Consider the following 21575-nt stretch of genomic DNA (forward strand, 5'->3'; position numbering starts at 1 on the left):
TTAATGGTACCTTCATCCCTTATCTATACATTGCATCGCTATGCCATTCTCTTTGTGTGTGATAACTCCCTTAATGATTTGCTGCCAATTACAATATTATTCAGTTATTTTCATTTCCATTAATATTATTGCAAAGTTTGTGTTCTAAACTGATGCTGAACTGTTAATAGAATTATAGTTTTACTATTTCATTTTTTACCATACATTTTAACTATTTACTAGATATGCGTGTTGTTGTTTTTCTGTAGAAAAGTAGCTGCAGTTTTACTTCTTCAGACCATTCCGTGGCAAAATACTTTCTCAGAAATACTCAGAAATGAATTACAGTGCAGGTATGGGATCCATTATCCAGTAACTCGTTATCCAGAAAGCTCTGAATTACGAGAAGGCCATCTCCCATAGACTCTATTTATCCAAATCTTTAAAAAAGGATTTGCTTTTTCTCTGTAATAATAAAACAGTCGCTTGCACTTGATCCAAACTAAGATATAATTAATCCTAATTGGAAGCAAAACCTGCCTATTGGGTTTTAATGTTTACATGACTTTTTAGTAGACTTCAGGTATGAAGATCCAAATTACAAAAAAGATCTGTTATCTCCAGGACCCGAGCATTCTGGATAACATTTCCCATACCTGTATTATTATAAATATGTATTTAAAAAGCGCCAACATATGCTGCAGTGCTGTACAAAATTGGTGTATACAGTGAACATGCAGAAATACAACCCACAACCGATACAAAAGGTAAAGAGGGCCCTGTCTCAAAATGAACTAAATCACACACAAGCAATCTGCTAATATATGAGTAGTATTTGGGAAATCCCAGAAGATTTGCCTCGTTGGTCTTTTTATAAATATGTGGTTGAAGGTACAGAACAATGAAAAGCATTAATAATGTTGGTCAAAAATATTTTGTCTGGTGGATTTAATGAACAAGTTGATGATTTTTGTCAGCTTATCACTGATCCAAGTATTCAACAGATTTTTTCCCAGGCATTGAACTCTGAATTGACAGCCAGCTATGTCTGGAGAATGCCTCCAGGCAGGTGATATTGAATATCTTAATCTCCCACTCATATGTACAATGACACATTATGCCCTTCCATTCCCACCTATTAAAGTAAAACAAAGCATTACATTTAAATTACAGTATATTAATTTGTTAGTGTCATTTTAAGACCAGAGCAACCTTTAGTATTCTGTGAGATGGAGGATGAGATGCTAAATCTCCTTGAAGTAGAGAATTTAAAACTCAACCCTTGAAATTTTCATGGCAGGTATGATCAATCCTATATCTTGAAGTGATATAGATAAGTGGGAAGTGATTACATGATATAGTGATAATGACATTAAAGTGGACCTCCACCTCGAAGAACTGCGTGGTACATTTGAAAAACATAAAGGCTTTTTAAGTGTGTCAGTTCTATTTAGTTTAGTGAACATGTGCACATACAGCCCCTCCAGACAGGATTGGCAGCTTATTAGCCAATGTATTATATGAGGCCTCCCAGTGACCTACCTGGCCAATATCTGCTATCCCTTGCTGAGAATCCCCAGTTTAAATTTTGGTGAGCCTGCCCTCAAATTTTCAAACCAAATTACTTCTTATAATATACACTGATGTAGGCCTAAGGGCACAACATGTGAAGGGTTCTGACCACCCTTTTGCATTTACCAAACGTTTTATTATGACATAAGATATTCTTAGACAATTTGCATTTGGCCTTCATTTTTTTTTTTTTTACAATTATTTGCCTTTCTGCACCTTCAGCCACAAATTAGATTCATTCTGATGCTGTATGATGAGTAATATGACTTTAAGTCATATGCAAAGAGTGTGTATAAATAAACTGTTCCCTTTCGTTGCGCTGGAACTGCACAGTCATAACATCTTGTTACTGGCAGTAACCTATGTGCTAGTGGCCACAACTTTATTAAATGTTCTTCATAGGCCCTGTGACTACAATCTGACCAACATATATCACCAGACAACAATTTTTAATGCATCATTACACAAAGGCATTTGATTATGCATCCATTGTAATGGATGTTGTGCCCCTCTATAATGTTCCTCCAAACTGATGATTTATTTGGAGGTGCTTGTTTCCAGACACTGCACATCTGGAAATGCAGTGCTTATTTGGCAAAATCTATAATAAGCCTATATCATAAGGTATGTCCTAGGCGGCCTTCTTTGTAGCTGAACAGACCTCAGCAGATTTTGTTCTAAAATGTGTTCACTACAAGCTTAAAACGTCCTGGAGATAAAATGGGCTGAATGAGTTTAATACATATCTGATCTTCTTTTTCAGAGGCACGCTCTTTTGTATTCACTTTGAAGAAGCCAAACAGATGATCAGTGGGAGATAAAAAGTCCTGCAGAGTAAGGGGAAGTGCGATATCTGCAGCTGTTCTTCAGTTCAGCAAGTGTTGTACTAATCTCCCTCTTCTACACCCATGTAGATTGATCCCTACCATGTAAAATAATATTTTCTTATATAAATAAGTGCAGGCATAAATCACAAAGCCTCTGGTTAGAGTATACAATTGCTGCTAATTGTATATGTATATCACAGTTCCCCTTAAATGAGCATCTGTAGGCTGCCATCAAATCCCTAGTATAGACACCCCTATAGACACATGTGCGCTATGGGTAGCAGATACCGCAGTTAATTTGCCTTTGGCCATTTAATATACCCTTAATGGGTTTCACCTTTGCGATAACTATAGTATAAGTATATAGAGAGTGATATTCTGAGACAATTTGCAATTGGTTTTCATTTTTTATTATTTAAGGTTTTTGAGTTATTTAGCTTTTTATTCAGTAGCTCTTCAATTTGCATTTTACGCAATCTGATAGTTAGGGTCCAAATTACCCTAGCAACCATGCATTGATTTGAATAAGAGACTGGAATATGAATAGGAGAGGCCTGAATATAAGGATGAGTAATAAAAATGAGCAATAACAATACATTTTGTAGCCTTACAGAGCATTTGCTTTTTAGAAGGGGTCAGCAGCACCCATTTGAAAGCTGCAAAGTGTCAGAAGAAGAAGGCAAATGACTACAGAACTATAATATATTATAAATAATGGAAACCAATTGAAAAGTTGCTTAGAATTGGCGATTCTATAACATACTGAAAGTTACCTTAAAGGTGAACCACCCCTTTAATTGTGATCTATTAGGAAATATTCAGCCTGTAAGGCAGCAAGAATTTTAGCAAATCCTCACAAAGGAGCAGAATGCATGTTTCTCTATAAAACAAAGCAGTTTCTTTTATGTATTCTGGGGAATATTTATTATATGGTATAAAAAATGTTGGGATAATACACACACATCACCAGGCTTCGCCGTGTAAAACATTTCTTAGAGTGACTTCTGCTTGAAGCAATATAAAATAATGGCTGCAAAACACACCTTGATAAATTTGACATTTATTTTACACAGCTTTTTACACTGTTTTTTTTTAGCAAATTTCGTTTTATACAGCATAATAAATATGCCTTTATATGTGATACCAGCATGTCTTAGATGAATATCATATACCTACAGGACCACCAACTGGAGAAAACTGGGATATGCAGTGCAGCCACCCATAAAGTAGAAAGCACTACTAGATAGGACTGAACGCTGTAGTGTTTCCTACTTTATGGATGAGTGTACTGGGCGCTACGAGACCTCAAAGAAGAAAGACTGCTTGGACTACAGACTCTCCTTGAGTATATAACCAGTGTGCTCATGTTTATATATCCTACCCTGAACTGCCTAGAGAACACTTGTGAAATGCATTGCTCACCATTTGCACTGTATTCTGTACTTCTGCATTTATATTAACATCAGGTCAAGTTTTATTACAAACTATATATGATATATTCATTAAAATTATGCAAATTAAGTCACCCCCCCCAGATGATTGGTTGAATATACATTTTTATAATTTGTTTCTCCCAAGGTATGTATGCCTTTATGCACTAGGTAAAGGTACTCATTTCTTATAATAAAATGATGTTTATCAATCTGCTGCAATATGGGGCATATTTATAAGAGGGTGAAAATAGATCTCACCACAGATGGCCAGACGAGACGTCTCCACTTTTATGTTGACTATTATTTTTAGGTAAATGTTTAGTAAATGGAAGGGTGCAAATAGAGTTTGCACCTTTCATAATAATAAAGCCCTCAAAAATAGCTAACTGTATAAATTCCCTCTGCAAACTGTGGTGAGCTCTATTTCCAACCCTAAACACGTGCCATGAGTTACTGCAAATTTACACCTTTGTTTGCAAGAGAAAGATATTGATTTGACAGTGCCTGTTCTCCTTTGTATTCTTCCACCTGGGGTTAGCAAGATTTAAAACTCCAAGCTACCTATGACCATTTTACAGTGATCCTAATATCAGAAAAATATGGCAGCTACCCTACGTGAATGTGGGTGCTTGGCGTGTGCTCTTTTATTTTCCAGTAGAGGTTCTTTCTTTTTATTGTTTGTGACCCCACAGGATGCCTCATTCTCACCTAGGAAAAGCCACCTGGATTCCACTATGTGACATGCAGTGCAGCCACCCATAAAGTAGAAAGCACTACTAGACAGGACTGAACGCTGTAGTGTTTCCTACTTTATGGATGAGTGTACTGGGCGCTACAGGACAACTGAAGCTCCTTGATACTGCAACTGAAGATCTTTCCTCTGGAACAAAAAGACACCATATACTCTAACAGGAGTATTTATTAAAAATGAGGACAAACATCACCTGTGACGTTGCCCATAGCAATTAGATTTGAAAACCCTCCAAGTTAGGAAACAAACACAAATATCTAATTGGTTGCTTCAGCAACATCACTGGTGATGTTTGTCTCCAATGCTAATAAATACACCCCCTAAATATCTATATGTACATATCTGCTGTGTAAAACTTCCTCCAGTGACAACCTCCTAATAAATGTTATTTATTGCATTTGCCTGAGTTTATTTCTTTAGCAACTGTGACAATTCTCTTGTGATAACTCAGCCATTCTAATAAACACTACCGCAAACATTTTACCATATGTTCAATAAAGGATCATGGAGAAAAAAATAAAACGTGGAATCATCTGAATATGTTTTTTCCAAGAAAAGGTAGCAACCATACTATTATACTGAATTAACAACAATGCAACACTCAAAAATAAGGGAAGCTTTGTTCAAAGACTACTGCTTAGTAAAGCCAAGCTTACATTCTAATCGTTTATAAAAAAAAAACAAAACTGGCCACTGTTATGGGTGACATTCAAAGGGAAATTATACCACCATATCTTATAGAACAGACCGGATTTGGGTATAAATAAAGCATTTTCATGAAAACTATATATTTTTAAGTATGTACCATAATCTTATAGTGTCCTTTCTTTACTAATGTTCACCTCTCTAGCTTGTACAAGGCACTGTGACTATGAAGATTTTCATTCATCCAGGTCATGGTATATCTAGTATAGGTCAATCTAAAAACAACTGGACTTGCTGAGTAATCAATGAAGACGTTCAACTACTCATCCGAGCAGCTTCTTCAGTTCAACTGAGTGGTGTGGGAAGTTTTCGGCATATAAACTCTTCCACTAATCCATTTACAATGGCACATTGTAACTCTTCAAAGAGGTGACATCTGAAAAAATTCTGAAACGTCTTCATTGATTACTCAGCAAGTCCAGTTGTTTTTAGATTGACCTATACTAGATATACAAGGCACTGTGCTCACACATAAGACAAGGTCCCACATACAGGCTAGTTAAAAAAATGAACAGAGCTGTGTCTTTTACGTCCCCACACCTTCCTATTACAGGTAACACCTACACTATTTCCAGTCAGGTGATCATTTAGTGACACACTGAATATCACAAAATGGAGGCTCAAGGTCAAAGATGTACAAAGGCCATATTTGCTGATATGTGCCAATTTAGTAGGCTTCTAGTAGTAATTATCTGTTCAAAACATAAAGGTTTCCTTTAATTGTACTGGGGATGCACTGAATCCACTATTTTGGATTCGGCCGAACCCCCCGAATCCTTCGTGAAAGATTTGGCTGAATACCGAACAAATCCTAATTTGCATATGCAAATTAGGGGTGGGAAGGGTAAAATATTTTTTACTTCTTGTTTGTGACAAAAAGTCACGCGATTTCCCTCCAGCCAATAATTTGCATATGCAAATTAGGATTTCGGTTCGGCCAGGCAGAAGGATATGGCCGAATCGGAATCCTGCTGAAGAAGGGCAAATCCTGGCCGAATCCCGAACTGAATCCTGGATTCGGTGCATCGTTAATTATACTTCTGCATTATCGAAGCATCTACTCATACTACAATTTAGAAATCAATAAATAAGGCAGAGGAATCCATGCATATATGTTTATGAAATCAAAGCTTTTTCATTATTATTATTATTAATAAATGACTGCTTGAGGAGTAGTCCAGCCACATCTTAAAACAGGGGACATTTAGAGCTGAATCATTAGATAAACAGGTAGAAACATTAGAATTCTACCTTAATCTGACGATGCAGCAGTAAAAACTGGCCGATTATTAGGTGCCTTCTTGATCAAAATTTTCCGACTTAAGTGATCAACAAGCCAACTAATATCCAAATCTTTTGCTGATATTGGTTGGCTTATCTTCTGCCATACACGCAGCGAATATGGTATGAAACAAAATATCTGTGCGTCTATGATCACCTTTATGGCTTCAGTTTAAACAGGGTTATCTGGTTATCTGTTCCATGTAGAACATAAAGGACCTGTATAAAGTATCAGCATTTCCTTTGGGTCCGTCTAATAGAAAATGAAAACACAGTGGCTCGGTGGTTAGCACTTCTCAATTGCAAAGTTGCTATGAGCAACTGTGATGGTGCAATTTATGTCAGTAAAACACAAACCTTCAAATGGGTAATGATAGACTAGGTGAGTTCTAGTATTTTCATGCTAGAAACTCACACGCGTTCAAAGTTGTCTAAGTGCCCAGGTCCTTTCTATTGACAAATGCTATCTCTCAAGAATGAAAAGAACCTATCAATAGGCAGGACCCAGTGCTTGGTAAGGGCATCCATTAACTTCAAATGCTAGGAGAGTGGCAGGTTAGGTGAAAAAACAGGGGAACAATTAATACTGGAGGTCATGAAAGGCTTTGGGATCTGTTTACAAAATCATGAATGCATTCTCACCTAAAATTGGAGGTAGTGCCTCATTTGTCAGTTTCCCATGCAGTTTAACATGAGTAGGTTTAATGTGGTATTGTCTCAAGTCAGATAAAGACATACTGTAAAGAGATATCTTCTCACAGAACCTTGTAATCATTTGTGGCATCACGCTAAAACTAGCAAAATAACAAAAATAATTTTATTCTATCACTATTTTTAAACTGGCAGTAACCTACCTTCTACATACAGAATAGCAATGGTATAAAATATAGCAATTACATGTACAAATACACTGTACTGTTTTAATTTTACAGGGAAAAGGGAAATAATGTTTATTTTTATTTGCTCAAAGGAGAGGTTCACGTTTAAGCTAGCTTTTAGAATGTTATAGAATGGCCTGGTTTTTTTTATAGTTTTTTTAAATATGTGCTTTTTTCTTCTGATTCTTTCCAGCTTTCAAATGGGGGTCACTGACCCCATCTAAAAACCAAAACTCTGTAAGGATACACATTTGGGGGCAGATTTATCAAGGGTTGAATTTCGAATTCGATCGAAATTTATTAAAAAGATTTTTTCAAAAATCGGGTGAATAGGATCAATCTGAAAAAACTCTAATGTCAGGAAGGCTGCAAACAATTCCAAATTGATTCCAGAACGTCTCCCATTGACTAAAACAGCAATTCGGCAGGTTTTAGGTGGTGAATAGTTGATTTGAGTTCTTAAAGGGCCAGGGTATTATAAATCTCAAAAATCAAATGAAAATTTAAAAGAAAAACTCGAATTGGATTTTAACAATTCCCTAGTCAATGTTTACAGTTTTGGCCATAAAAAATCTCACAAAAATCAAATTTGAGTTTTCAGTTTGACCCTTGATAAATATGCCCATTATTGTTAGATGTACTTTTGTTTACTCATTTTTCTATTCAGGCCCTCTCCTATTCATATTCCAGTCCCTTATTAAAATCAATGCATGGTTGCTAAGGTAATTTGTATCCTAGCAACCAGATTGCTGAAACAGCAAACCGGAGAGCTGCTGAATAAAAAGCTAAATAACTCAAAAACACAAATAATAAAAAATGAAAACCATTTGCAACTTGTCTCAGAGTATCTACATCATACTAAAAGTTAACTCAAAGGTGAACAACCCCTTTAAAATGGCCTTCCTGAAATTCAGCGCTTTCTGGATAAGGGATCCTATACCTGTACTCAGAGCGAAGTCAAACCTGCAGGGTACCCTATATATATACATAATTCCCAATTGGATATTTTTACAAATAAGTCCATTACTATATATTTTTAGTTTCTAAATGTTAGAGGGTACCAGTAAAATTTTAAAAGTGGGAGTGTTGCTACCTTTGTGATTTTGAGATACAAGGTATGTGAAGGTGAACAAATTAATTTGCGTGCACCCCTTGAGGAAAGTTTGAAGAAAGTTTGTAATGTGTGCTGGAGGACTGTTGCATTTTTCCACCATGCTTGGCACTAGGGTTGCCACCTTTGCTGATGGCTAAACTCAAACACAGATAACCTTGGGGGTAAAGCAGTGATGTAGGAACAGGCATGATGACATCAGAGGTGGGCACAATGATGTTGTGAAATTATGACACCAGGGCAAGGTTATTGCATCACTTAGGTGCAACTGGCTGGATTTGTATCCAAGGTTATACAGAAATCAGTTATCCAGAAAGCTCTGAAATACAGCAAACATTCTTATTTTTGATTGATTTGCTTTAATTTGTATCTGTAATAATAAGAAAGGTGAGTCTCTTAATATTCAAATGCTTTTCATGCACAGTATTGGCGAGATTAGTGTTCGGGTTTCATAAGGCTAAAAACCCAACAGAAAGTTCAGATCCTTATAAAAACCAAACTGTTCGGGTCAAAACCGAACAGGTGGCACCCATACTTGGCACCCACCCTCCATGCTTGGCACCTGCACTGAACGCCTGCTCTGCTCATCGTAAGGGCACGTGAGGGGAACAAGAGAAGTTTAGGACCTTTTTTAAATCAATATTTGACCCAAAAAGTACAATTTAATGGCAATGTATGGGGTGTGACCCCTTTGAGGCAGATATGTGCAGGCTGGGAATAGACACACAAGGAGGAACTTGGGAGGAGTTTTCCCTGTCACTGCACTGCTTAGCCTGTCAGTCAGTACTATGACCACTTCCTGTGGGAGAATGAAGAAACACTCCCAGCCCTCATTTCAGTCTAGACCCTTAGCAGAAAGGATGTCTCTGCTGCTCTGATGTAATGATATTTTTAAGAGGTAAAATGCTTTTAAAAGTTTCTTTTCTTCTGCATCACTACATATTGTAAGGAAGGAAAAATAATATAGCTGAGAATGAGTATGATATGAAACAAACACTAAAGGCAGGTGTTTGTTTTTTCACTTTTCTCTGGCAGCAATTAACTATGATTTATTTGGGCAAGGGTTGAAGTTGATGGCCTTTTTTCATCCTTATCTACTATGCAATTAAAAGTTAAAATAAACGTATGAAACCTGAACCAAGGTACAGGAATGGGACCTGTTAGCCAGAATGCTCAAGACCTGGGGTTTTCCGTATAACAGATCTTTCCATAATTTGGATCTTCATACCATAAGTCTACTAGAAAATCATGTAAACATTAAATAGACCCAATCGGCTGGTTTTGCTTCCCATAAGGATTAAGTTTATCTTAGTTGGGATCAAGTACAAGTTACTGTTTTATTATTACAGAGAAAATGGAAATCATTTTTAAAAAATTCAATAAAATGGTGTCTACGGGGGATGGACTTTCTGTAATTTGGAGCTTTTTGGATAATGGATCCTATACCTGTACATCACACACACACACACATATATATATATATATATATATATATATATATATATATATATATATATATATATATATATATACATTATTAAATTAAACCACTCAAAACATCATGTTGCCTGAGCATTTTGGGGCACTAGATGTCTAACAAAAGGCAAGACTGGTAAAGTTACCCACCAAAATGTTTATATCCCCTTAACGGTCTGTGGGCTCCATAGACATAAAAGGTTTTGTTTAGGGATGCAGTGCTGTACAATTAGCCACAATGCAGAGAGTTGCACCTGGTGTGTAAGAACAAATGTGCTCATGCTAATTGGGTGCAAGTTGCGCCTACCATTCTTACAGTGAAGCTGATGTGTGGCGTTAAACAGCTTTAGAGTGTGCAACTCTGCTGTACTTATTGACACAACTTAGTGTCAATGCATAGAACGTTTGCAATGATTTGTGGCTGCATCTGTAAATGATCCTTATCGACATAAAGCATCAATCCGCCCTTAAAAATGTGTTATCGCTTTATTGGACATTTTGCCCAGTATTTGAATAAAGTTGGACAGTTACTGCTTTAGGGTATGGTGACCAATACCAAACACTATTTTGTACCTGAGTTTAAACTGAGGCACAGGGATGGTCAATAAAGCAGTAACTTTTATGGGATCTTTTAATATATAATCTGATTAAATAAATTAGATTGAAACAATTGAGTTAATGGATCATACCATTTAAAAAGACAAGAGGCAGTATATCCCCTTTTCAACATGAATTCAATGAATAGGGCTTAAACTAGTGGTGTAATTACCAAGGGGTGCACCCAGGTCCATTTTTCCCTGTTCTTTTAATAATCAAAAATCTATGGTGCTTTTCCTCCTCCTTTAGTGCTTTAGCACTTGTATCTGGGGTCACAGTAAATTACCCCTTGTATTTATCAAAAAAAGCCCAAATCATCTAATTTGATTACATAAGATCCTCACCAATTTTAGACTATCCACCAGGGCCAGATTTGGTGGTTGGGCGCCCCTAGGCCGCCCGCAGCCCCCCCTGCCCCGCAATTGCATGTGCCGGAGCACTGGGGAGCTGCATGTCCCCAGTGCTCCCTAGAAAGTGGCTGGACGCCGTGCCACCCCTAATATTTTGCCACCCTAGGCCCAGGCCTTTGTGTCCTGGCCACAAATCTGGGCCTGCTAACCACTAGTGTTAAAGGGGTTGTTCAAAATAATTGTAGTGTGATATAGACTATGCTATGCAAATTACAGTTTAAATTTGTTTTTTAATTATTTAGCTTTTTGCTCAGCAGCTCTCCGATTTGGAACTTAAGCTGCTATCCGGTTGCTAGAGTTCAAATTACCCTAGCAACCAGGCAGTGGTTTGAGTAAGAAACTCGAACATGAATAGGAGAGTTTAATAATTGTCATCGCTACCTGAAAGTAGGGATGCACCGAATCCAGGATTTGGTTTGGGATTTAACCTTTTTCAGCAGGATTTGGATTCGCCTGGATCCTTCTGGCTGAACCGCATCCTAATTTGCATATGCAAATTAGGGGCGGGAGGGAAATCACGTGGGTTTTTTTGTCACAAAACAAGGAAGTAGAAATGTTTTTACAGAGGAACATGTGCATGCATGCTCAGTACAAATTCACTGATGTGTAGCTACCATTCAGTGCAGCCATTCAATCACAGGATACACAGTAGATAACGGATAGGTTCTGAAGAATCCCATTGTATTCAACAGAGCTTATCTATTATCTGATGAGTATCCTGTGCCTTTTTCTCCTTTTTTGGCTTTGAATGGCTACCCATAGACTCCATTTTCTTCAATAAATACCAATTTTTAAAAATGATTTCTTTTTTTTCTGTAATAATAAAACAGTACCTTGTACTTGGTCCAAAGATATAATTAGTCCTTATTGGAAGCAAAACCAGCCGATTGGGTTTATTTAATGTTTATAAACTTACAGAAGCATACAGTACTTCCCAACTGTCCTGTTTTTAGGGGGACTTTGACAGCTCAACCTGCAGTCCCCCATTTGTACTAAAAAGTCCAGATTTTCTCTGCACTGAACAGCCAGAAAAAGAAACAATGTTTCTAACTTAATTGGCTTTTGGCAGAGAGCCCAGAATGGCCACAGCAGCTGATAAGATACTTTTAACAATTTCAAGATAAGCAAATAAGTAAGTTTAATAATATAAGATAACATGTCCCTTGGGAAATGTTAGACTCACAGCTTAAAGGGCAATTCACCTTCATTAGCAAAACTGTAATAACTGAAAAAAAAAAAACAGAAATATGTTCAAACTTTCATAACTTGCCAATTTTTGTAAAATGAACATGGTAATTAAGGGGTGTGGCCACGCTAAGAGTGCAACTTTTTTGTCCCTCCTTTTTTCCCCAAAACTTTGGGAGGTATGCAGAAGGATCTCTTATCCCGAAAACCGCAGGTCCCAAGCATTCTAGATAACAGGTCCCATTCCTGTGCATGCCACTTGATTTGTTACTTAAATAGCACTATTGTATAGAATTCAAAATGTTTAGTCCAACAGATAATCTTGGATCTTTCATGCTTTTCAGTACAGGAGAATGAAGGAAGAAATGCAGGCCTGTATTTTCTACATTCAAGTCGGACACAGCAGGCTTTTGAAAGGGTACCCTGCTTTTTTTGACGTGCAAGCCAAATGCACATGCAAGAGTTCCTGCTAAGCTGATCTATTGTCACTGTATCTATTATTTTTTGCAAGGTAAAAGGTACATGCATGGTTAGTCCTATCAGATTCACATTCATTCTAAGTCACACACCAGCCACTCATAAACAGGGTCTGGCTGGTTGGTATCTACCACGAAGAAGCCATTTGGTGGGGTCAAATTAGCAGTTGATTTTAAACTAATTGAATATAGATTAAACACATTTGTGTAGCACTTCTAGATGAATTTATAATTGATTTGGCCACTTTACAACAGAAGTCATTACCTAATTCTCTTCAGTCTTGCTGATTAGGCCAAAGCATTTACAGTAGCTGCAATACTTTCTAGATAGCAGCAAAACTTTCTCTGATTATAACAGAGATTGATGGTATTTCTAGCAGGACTCATTGATGCTAATGATGTTAGTAGCTAAAAATCTATGTGCTGGAATAGCAGTATCAGGAATAGCAAATGCATAAAAGAGCATACTTTTAACTTGGGTTTTAAAGGAAAGTGTAGCACAGGGGAACTGCGTGTCTATTTGACTGGCCATTCATGTTATTTTGTTTGTTTGGGCTGACAACCTGAATAAGATTTTTTATTTTTTTTTGGAAATGCAGTCCTTCAGGTAAAACCCCTGTGAATTTAATCTGACCTTGTACTTGTGAAATAGGTTAGAAAAATGCTGTAGTTGTGTGTGTGTCTAGAAAAAAAGTCCTCTTGACTGGGTGAGCCGTTATTCCATATATACCCATGTTTGACCTCCCCTATCTGCTCTAACTAGAGGGGATGGGGCAGGACACATGTGAGTATATAAATGAGAGGCCTGCCCATCACTAATATACGACTATGTAGCATGGACTGCCATTCAAGTTCCAATAAGATTCTAGGCCCCATATTTGTATAGCAGATCTTAATGCTACATCTTTTCTTCTGTTGGAGAAAACGCCAATCGGCTTCACATCGTCACTGCTCACTGACATGAAACACATTTGCATGAGAGGTTGCCCTTGGGTGGATTTTGGGCTAAAATACTTGTACACAGACCACACGGTAGGTAGGAGTGGATTGGCCAATGCTTGGTGTGACATTAGCCATGGGATACAATGGTTTAATACTCAAGTGGAAACTATCTGATGTTAAATAGCACAATGCTCTTTTGTCTAAATGTGGTTAGATTGCAATATGTTGTTCAAGTGAAAGTAAAAAGGAATAATATGAAAGTGAACCATTGAAAGTTGTGATCAAAAATTGGGCAAAAATACACATTTTGTTGATTTCATTTGTTTTCTGTCGCCAGCCAACAGTCTCTTTATTCATGTTTTTCATTTGTCTTGGATCTGATGTATGTTTGTGATCTACCCACAGATTTTAGTCTGGGTTTTTTTTACAAAGCTCTCCTACATTTCCCTTCTCTTTTCTTAGGAAAACATCCACACCCACTGGCAATTTCCAAAAGGCTACCTGAAATAGTTTCTCTTCCCTACTTACCACTTGCTTATAAAGCATTCAAATTATGCTTATATGTGGCATCCAATACTAAGGGTTAGCTTTTCTTCTGATGACTCTCCCACGAAGATCTGTTTTATGTGAGTAATGCTGCATATAATGGATCACTACACTGCTACTGTTGCAGGTCCTTTACATTGACGTGGGGGGTTTGCTTTGCATATCTGACTACTATAGGCAAGGCTGTTGTAGAAAATGATTTGTCTTCTCCGTCATGGCTTTAAAATTTTTCTTGGGTTTAAAGTAGAAATTGTAAGGCGTTAGTTATAATTTATAGCCTTTCCCCGTCTTTTAGGGTAGGACTACACAGCTGGCTTTGATGCGTTTCCGTCGGATCCGACGCTGGGCAACAAAACGCACACGCCAAGTCAGATGCAACAGGAACAAGGTAAGTAATATAAAGTCGGATGGTGTCGCAGCGGTGATCCGACGCGACTGTCGGGTGCAAATGCTACAAGCTGCGTCTGCATCCGATAGTTGTGTCGCGTCGGATCACCGTTGCGAAACCATCCGACTTTATATTGCTTACCTTGTTCCTGTCACATCCAACTTGACGCTGGTGCTTTGTCGCTCATCATCGGATCCGTCGGAAACGCATCGAAGTCGGCCGTGTAGTCCTACCCATAAGAATGTATTGTCTTAATTTTCAGAACATAATTCATCTGTTTAGACAAGCCCATTATCTACTGAGTGTAAGCATAACACCCTAACTGGCTGCAGAATTTGTTAAAACCTGAAACTATCGACGTGCCTAATAAGCGAGCCAACTGGAAGGGTGTCCAAACCTATACATGGGCAAGGTTATTTAGCAACTGAATAGTAATCATGCATTAACATTTTTATTTTTCGCTGTAGAGGTTGTAAATTTGAGGGTTATTTGACCAGGCTACCTAAACAAATGCGCCAAATTGGATAATTTATTCCATACATATATTATATGTATCTTGTACATATAATATATAAATGTTTTTACATCTATAGTGAAATTTGCCCTATATATATATATATATATATATATATATATATATATATATATATATATATATACATATATATATATATACATATATATATATATACATATATATATATATATATACATATATATATATATACATATATATATATATATATACATATATATATATATACATATATATATATATATATATATATATATATATATATATATATATATATATATATATATATATATATATATATATACAACTACTATTTAGTAGTGTTTTTATTCATGTCTTTCTATATTTTGCACAGATTTTGCTATTAAAAAAGCTACCTACTAGTGACTGAATGTACCTTGGAAAGCTTCACGTCACCTTCTCCATTGTGTTCTGCTGCATTTCCTACCTTAAAGTCAATTAAAAATGTTGAAGGAGAGTGTGAATTATTCAAATTGTTCACCCAATAAATCAGATAGCTTACTACTGGAAGAGTGCCATCGAGAACTTGAGCGGTTAAAAAGAGAATTGGAAAATGAAAAATTAAAAACACAGGATGTCCATAAAAAGTGCAGTATGGAATTAAGGAGATACAAAGAAGCATCAGAAAGAGAGAAGAACAAATTGGCAAATGATCTGAAATCAAAGTGGGAACAGCAGAATGCACGTGAACTCCAACAACTAAAAGACTCAATACTGCGAGACAGGGAGCTAGAAATAAAGCAACTATTGCGTAGTAAAGAGGAGCAGCTAAAGGAAATGCATGCATTGCTTCAGAAGGAGCGAGATGTAGCAGTGAGGCAAGCCAGAGAACTCCAAAAGCAGTTAGCTGAAGAGTTGCTCAACAAAGGCTATTCAAGAAAGGCAAGCAATACAAAGAAAAAAGAGGTCAACTCTGAGAGTGTTGAATGTCGATGCAAACTTCAAGATGTCCTATCAAAACTTCGATGGGAATATGATGGAGAACAGGCTGCTAGTATACGACACCTAAAAATGGAGTTACAGCTAGAAAGGCATTTTTTCTTGAAATACATTCTTGAAAATTCCAGAATAAACATCTCTACTTTACCCCAGGTTAGAACAAAGCCCTGTGAGTCTGGTGAGAGAAAATATGGGCGCTATTCTTTAGGTAGCCATTCTGTGAAGCTTCAACATCAAGACCTTATGCCATCCAAGGTAAAGTCTCCTGATAACACATCACCTGTAGTTTTAGGTATAAAGTACTTAGAATGGGCATCCCCAGAAATTGACTCTACATGCAGTTCTTTTAAAGGAAAATGCTGGGACATTAATGCTGGTGATCTAGTAATGCCAAAGACATCTGCAAACTTCAGCGACATTAATGCTGGTGATCTAGTAATGCCAAAGACATCTGCAAACTGCAGCGACGATTTCCCATTAAATAAGCACTTTGCATCAGAAAATGAAATAATTTCGGTGGCTTTTCCATATAGTTATTCAAAACCATCTTTTGAGAACACTGATGAGCAACCTACTGATGTCTCTAGCTGTACATCAGGAATAGAAGCTAATGACTTAAGGCAGTTATTGGATGTGCTGGATCATAGTCTTCCCCATATTGCAACAAAGAAGAGTATTAATACTTTGCAAGAGAGACTGGTAAGATATATCAAATTAATGTTTGTAATTAAATCAGTTGAATTGAATCAGTTTGGAGATTTTGTAGAACTATAACACTATTGAGCTGATTTTCCAAGACAGGTACAGGTAAAGGATCAGTTTCTAGAAAGTACCAAATTAAGCGAAGGCCATCTCCCATCAACTGAGCAAGGCACTAACTTGGTCTGGAGTGGCCAGTGTTGGTTTGTGTGTATGACCAGCTTTACAGTGAAGCCTAAAATTATTTACTTTATTTGGATTACATAAAAGAATTGCATATCCTGCTTATGGGCCCTAGGCACAAGCCTTTGTGGCCTTGCCTTAAATCCAGGCATGTTAAAGAATGTCAATGTTTCAGAACAGACAGAAATTAATGTGTTTTAAAGTAATAAAGATATCATGTAATGTTGCCCTGCCCTGCACTGGTAAAACTAACATGTTTGATTCAGAATCACTATTATAGTTCAAATAAACAAGCTGCTGAGACTGAACCACCCATCCTTACTTAGGGCACTTGGCTTAAGGCCCTTTAAAGCAGTATCTGGATTGTCTCATTGGTGTTTCCTTTAGTACAGCAGTCCCCAACCTTTTTTGGCCCGGGGACAGGTGTAGAGCCAAATCTTTTTTGCAAGGATGGGGTTTGGGGGAGTCGGGAGGGGTTCGGCGTCCAATTCTGGCACGCCGATGTCCAATTCGGGCACACTGACATCCAATTCGTGATAATTGGTCGCTAGGCTCAGCAGCCCAGTTCAAGACTGTCCGCGGCCCGGTTCTGGGCCACAGCCCGGCGGTTGGGGTTCCCTGCTTTAGTAGTCGTGGGACTGCATACCAATTGCAGTACTGTAGGCAGTGAGGTCTGCATTGTTTAGATTTGCTCCATACATAATGCCTGTGGGGTAACTATAGTGAAAGCAGACCCGCTGTTGAAGGGGGGCTCAGACCACAGGGTCTGATTCCTCTACAGTCACGTGGAACCCCCCTCCCCAGCCACTATCTTACCTGGGGATGCAGGATGCTTGGTGCTGGGCAGGGCGGTGCAGACAGGCTGGCCGGTTGGGTGCAGTGGTACTTTAAGAGACGAATTTCCGGTTTTCATCTAGCACATACAGCGCAATTATGCTCTCTGTGCTAGTGTCCTGGCCCTCTCCGCCACCCTCGTGGACCCCCGGGGAGGGGGGGCGGCAGCAACAGCAAGCTGCCTCAGGTGGAGGAATGGCCAGGATCGCCCCTCTCCGGAACAATTGTGTCCAGCACGACTTCGACTTTAAAGGGGTTGTTCACCTTTGTGTTAACTTTTGGTATAATGTAGAGACAATTTGCAATTGGTTTTATTTTTTTGAGGTTTTTGAGTTTAGCTTTTTCTTCAGCAGCTCTCCAACCATGCACTGATTTTAATGAGAATATGGAATATTAATAGGGGAGGGTTGGAACAGAAAGATGAGTAATAAAAAGTAGCAATAACAATGTGTAGCCTTAGAGAGGATTTGTTTTTGGAAGGGGGTCAGTGACCCCCTTTTGAAAGCTAGAAACTAGAACTATAAAAAATAAATAATGAAGACCAATTGAAAATTTGCTTAGAATTGGCCATTCTATAACATACTAAAACTTAACCTGAAGGTGAACCACCCCTTTAACTGCAAAGTCTCTTGTTTCTTTGCCGTAATCCAGAGTGTGTTCTCATCGAGCCAACACAATTATTCTGGATGCAGAAGAAGAAGGAGGCTACTGCCTGCAAAAGGGGCTAGGATTGGCCTGTATTTCAACAGTCTGATTTCTGCTCCATGTGGCCCTATCTTAAATTTGCAGTTGTCCTTTAGATCTATAATCATAATATTCTGTTTGTGTAATTACAGACTTGGCACTTTCAGGGTTTACTGACTTTTTGTTCTGCCGGAATTGCCCACAGTTTACTGGCATTTTATTTCTGCAAACATTTTTCAGGCAATACTTCAATTCAACATTCCCTGATTTTACATTTTCCCTCATTTTACATTGTTTTTTTTTTGTGATCCCACCTATATATTATGCATTATACATTTCTGTGATTTTAAATTTTCCCGAATTATACACCTTTTGTTTTGGTCCTCTGAAAAATGTAAACACCGCACAGTAAAATCCAACAATAAACACTTAATGGTATCCATATTTGTTTGAATTGGGGATGTTTTCCACATGTGATGTGTAAAACAATAGCGGAACAATGGCATACATTTATTCTATTGCAGTTATCTAAACATACAGTATAATTTAAGTGGACAAGTAGTTTTATTGTAGTCTTATGCGACATACACATAAGTATATGGTTTATTTATTTTAATGTGGCGTACAAAGCACCCATATATTATCTGTTGGTGGCCAGATTTATTTAGTTGTTAGTTATAGTGTAGTAGTAGATACCGTTACCAGTCGACCAGAGGTAATGTCAAAAATCCCAGACATGTTTTTTAAGAAATTGGCAACATTTGAAAAAGCAGTTGTAGCATAGTGAACAGGAGGTCCTCTAACAATCTAGGGCATGTGTGTAGCAATATACGGAGTGAAAAATGCATGTGATTTAGTCCTCCCAAAGCAGAAACAAGGTTCCACAAAAAAAAAAATGCCCATAGAATCGAATGTAGTTTGCTACAAAAATGATGAAAAAACAAAACAAACTTTGTGAATTTTTTACCGGTTTCCAATTTTTTGCTTAAACTGGACCAATTCGCTCATCGATATTGACATTCTGTTAATGCTGGCCATAAGAAGGTCTCTGTGCGCACTCTTCTTTTAATTTTGTAGATATTAACTACCTCTTTCAGGCAAAGAAACAAGGCAGCTGTGACTAGGGATTGGATGCGGTGGCTGCAAGTAGCCCCAAGTGCCTAATATATTATATTGTATTGAACAGAGTGACATTTACAGGCATTAATAATGTATTTGCTCTCTGTGTCTGGTAGCCAGAAAAGGTGTGACTATTTTAACTAACCTTATGGATTTTTACATATAAACTATGTGAATTTGAATAATTGATGATATAAATGCTCTCAGTATAAATATTCTGCCAGGCTTGCAGAGAGCTTCCGGGGCTTGTATAGAGGTAGAAAGCCTTTTCCCAACTACCAATGTTTACGAATGCTTTTGAATGGAAACATGCTTGTGATGGTTAATTGTAAGACTTATCTGTGCTGCAGTACCCTAACCTTTCATCATTAGGCAGAAAACACTCCATTCCTGTACAGTTTCCATGGCAACCAGCTGCCTTTCCTTTCATTGGTTGCCTAGTGCTAGCCATACGAATCTGGTAGGTTTTACTCCTCTATTAATATTGATGACTTAAAAGCTAGCAGAGGTAGAATGCTGTTAACTTTAAACAGTGCGTCGTCTCTTCTGCTAATATTGGATAGCAAGGCCTGCAGCCACAACACCATTACGGCACCGTTTGCCACCAAAAGGAATTCCAGAGAATAAACCAGCAGTGAACATGGGGAACGAGACATGTATACGACACTGCTGTTTCTGTATTTCCTATAGAAAGGAGGAGGGAAGCTATGACTGAAATACTGTATGTCCTGCAGACGAGAAAAAGATATGACATTTTCTGCCTGAGCGAAGCATGACAGCCAAGCAATTATTTAGCTCATGAATATGCACCGTTTAACTGCTGTGTGGAAATCAGATGTCTCATCAATCAAGCCTATATGGACTTAATGCCTCTGCTTATTCCTCCTTTTCTTCCTGTTTTCTGGCAGGTTATTTGTGGAAAATTTCATTCCTATTATGCTTTACTCAAAGGCCGACGGGCTGTATATAAAGCCACATAGATCCATTTGGCAGCTTGTAAGGATTCATGATTTTTAGAGACGAGTAATGTGCAGTCTTGTTCACAGTCCTTTCTCTGCTGGTGCTATGCACAGCCATGAGCGTGATATGCCCATTTCCAATAAATTGCCTTATGACCAGGCTCCTTTCTTGATATTTTCATCTGGTGATGTCCCGCCAGCACCTGGGATGGATGACAGAATATCGTGATGCAAGGTCTCCTTTCCACTGGAACAGCTGATGGATGTACAATATATTCGACTGTGGAGGTTATAGGAGCTATGCTTCCTAGCAAAGACTCATTCATGGACTCCTCAATACATTTGTTCGATGGCCATACAAATAAAGTCCGTGCTGAAGATCAGATAGTGAACATGTCTGCTGTTTCTGTCAGCTCGGGGCTCCCGGTCACAAATTTGTCAAGGACTAAGCTTCAGGGTATTACATGTGTTTCCGTGCCAACAGATAATCAGGAAGTGCCAGTCAGCCTGCATAAAAATGGGATTAGGCCTAGCAGCGCTGAATCCTTTTTAAAGCCTCTCAACACCGTGTCTGAGAAGGAGGAATATTCCAATGCAATCAACAAGGTAGGACGTCCGATAATGTGTCCATATAAGAAACATATAGCTAGTTATGCCTCGCAGTCATGTGATAGCAGCTTCTGTTTGACATTGCTGTAACCACCATGGCGAGGTCGAAGTTCATTGCTGAATGTCTCCTATTAGGAATGGAGAGGAGCTTGTCTGTATTCTCACGAGAATCATGTTAAGCTCCACAGCAGCTTATTTTTCTTGTCTGAATACATATTGTTTCTGCCTTGCTTTGTGTTTAGCCTTTAATTGTTTAGCTCTTGGTTAATGCTGTCTGCAGTTGTTTCCGTGACAGTTTAATTACACCTTGAGTTCTGTACACAGTCTGCTACTAACAAGGTACACATATTTTCTTTAGTAATTCATTAAATGGCCATTGCCGTCTTCATATCAAAAAATGCTGTTCAGTTTATTACGGTATAACATGGGATTTAAG

General features: G+C 37.9%; 1 protein-coding gene across 12 annotated transcripts in view; it reads left to right on the plus strand.

Moving 5' to 3' along the window:
* Positions 1-9291: 9291 nt before the first annotated feature.
* Positions 9292-21575, plus strand: part of tspoap1.L (TSPO associated protein 1 L homeolog) — a 73822-nt gene continuing 61538 nt past the window's right edge. For 7 of the 12 annotated variants that reach the window (XM_041581769.1, XM_041581774.1, XM_041581777.1 and 4 more), the window contains exons 1-4: positions 9292-9435; positions 12550-12716; positions 14086-14249; positions 15448-16751. In XM_041581769.1, the coding sequence (XP_041437703.1) occupies positions 15558-16751 (1194 nt within the window). In that variant the 5' untranslated portion in view covers positions 9292-9435; positions 12550-12716; positions 14086-14249; positions 15448-15557. Of the gene's footprint in view, positions 9436-12549; positions 12735-14085; positions 14250-15447; positions 16752-21575 lie in introns of all 12 variants that reach the window. The other 5 variants (XM_018246225.2, XM_018246224.2, XM_018246226.2 and 2 more) reach the window with 5 other exon arrangements.

Source organism: Xenopus laevis, chromosome 2L (assembly GCF_017654675.1).
Source record: "Xenopus laevis strain J_2021 chromosome 2L, Xenopus_laevis_v10.1, whole genome shotgun sequence".
NCBI classification, from domain to species: Eukaryota; Metazoa; Chordata; class Amphibia; order Anura; family Pipidae; genus Xenopus; species Xenopus laevis.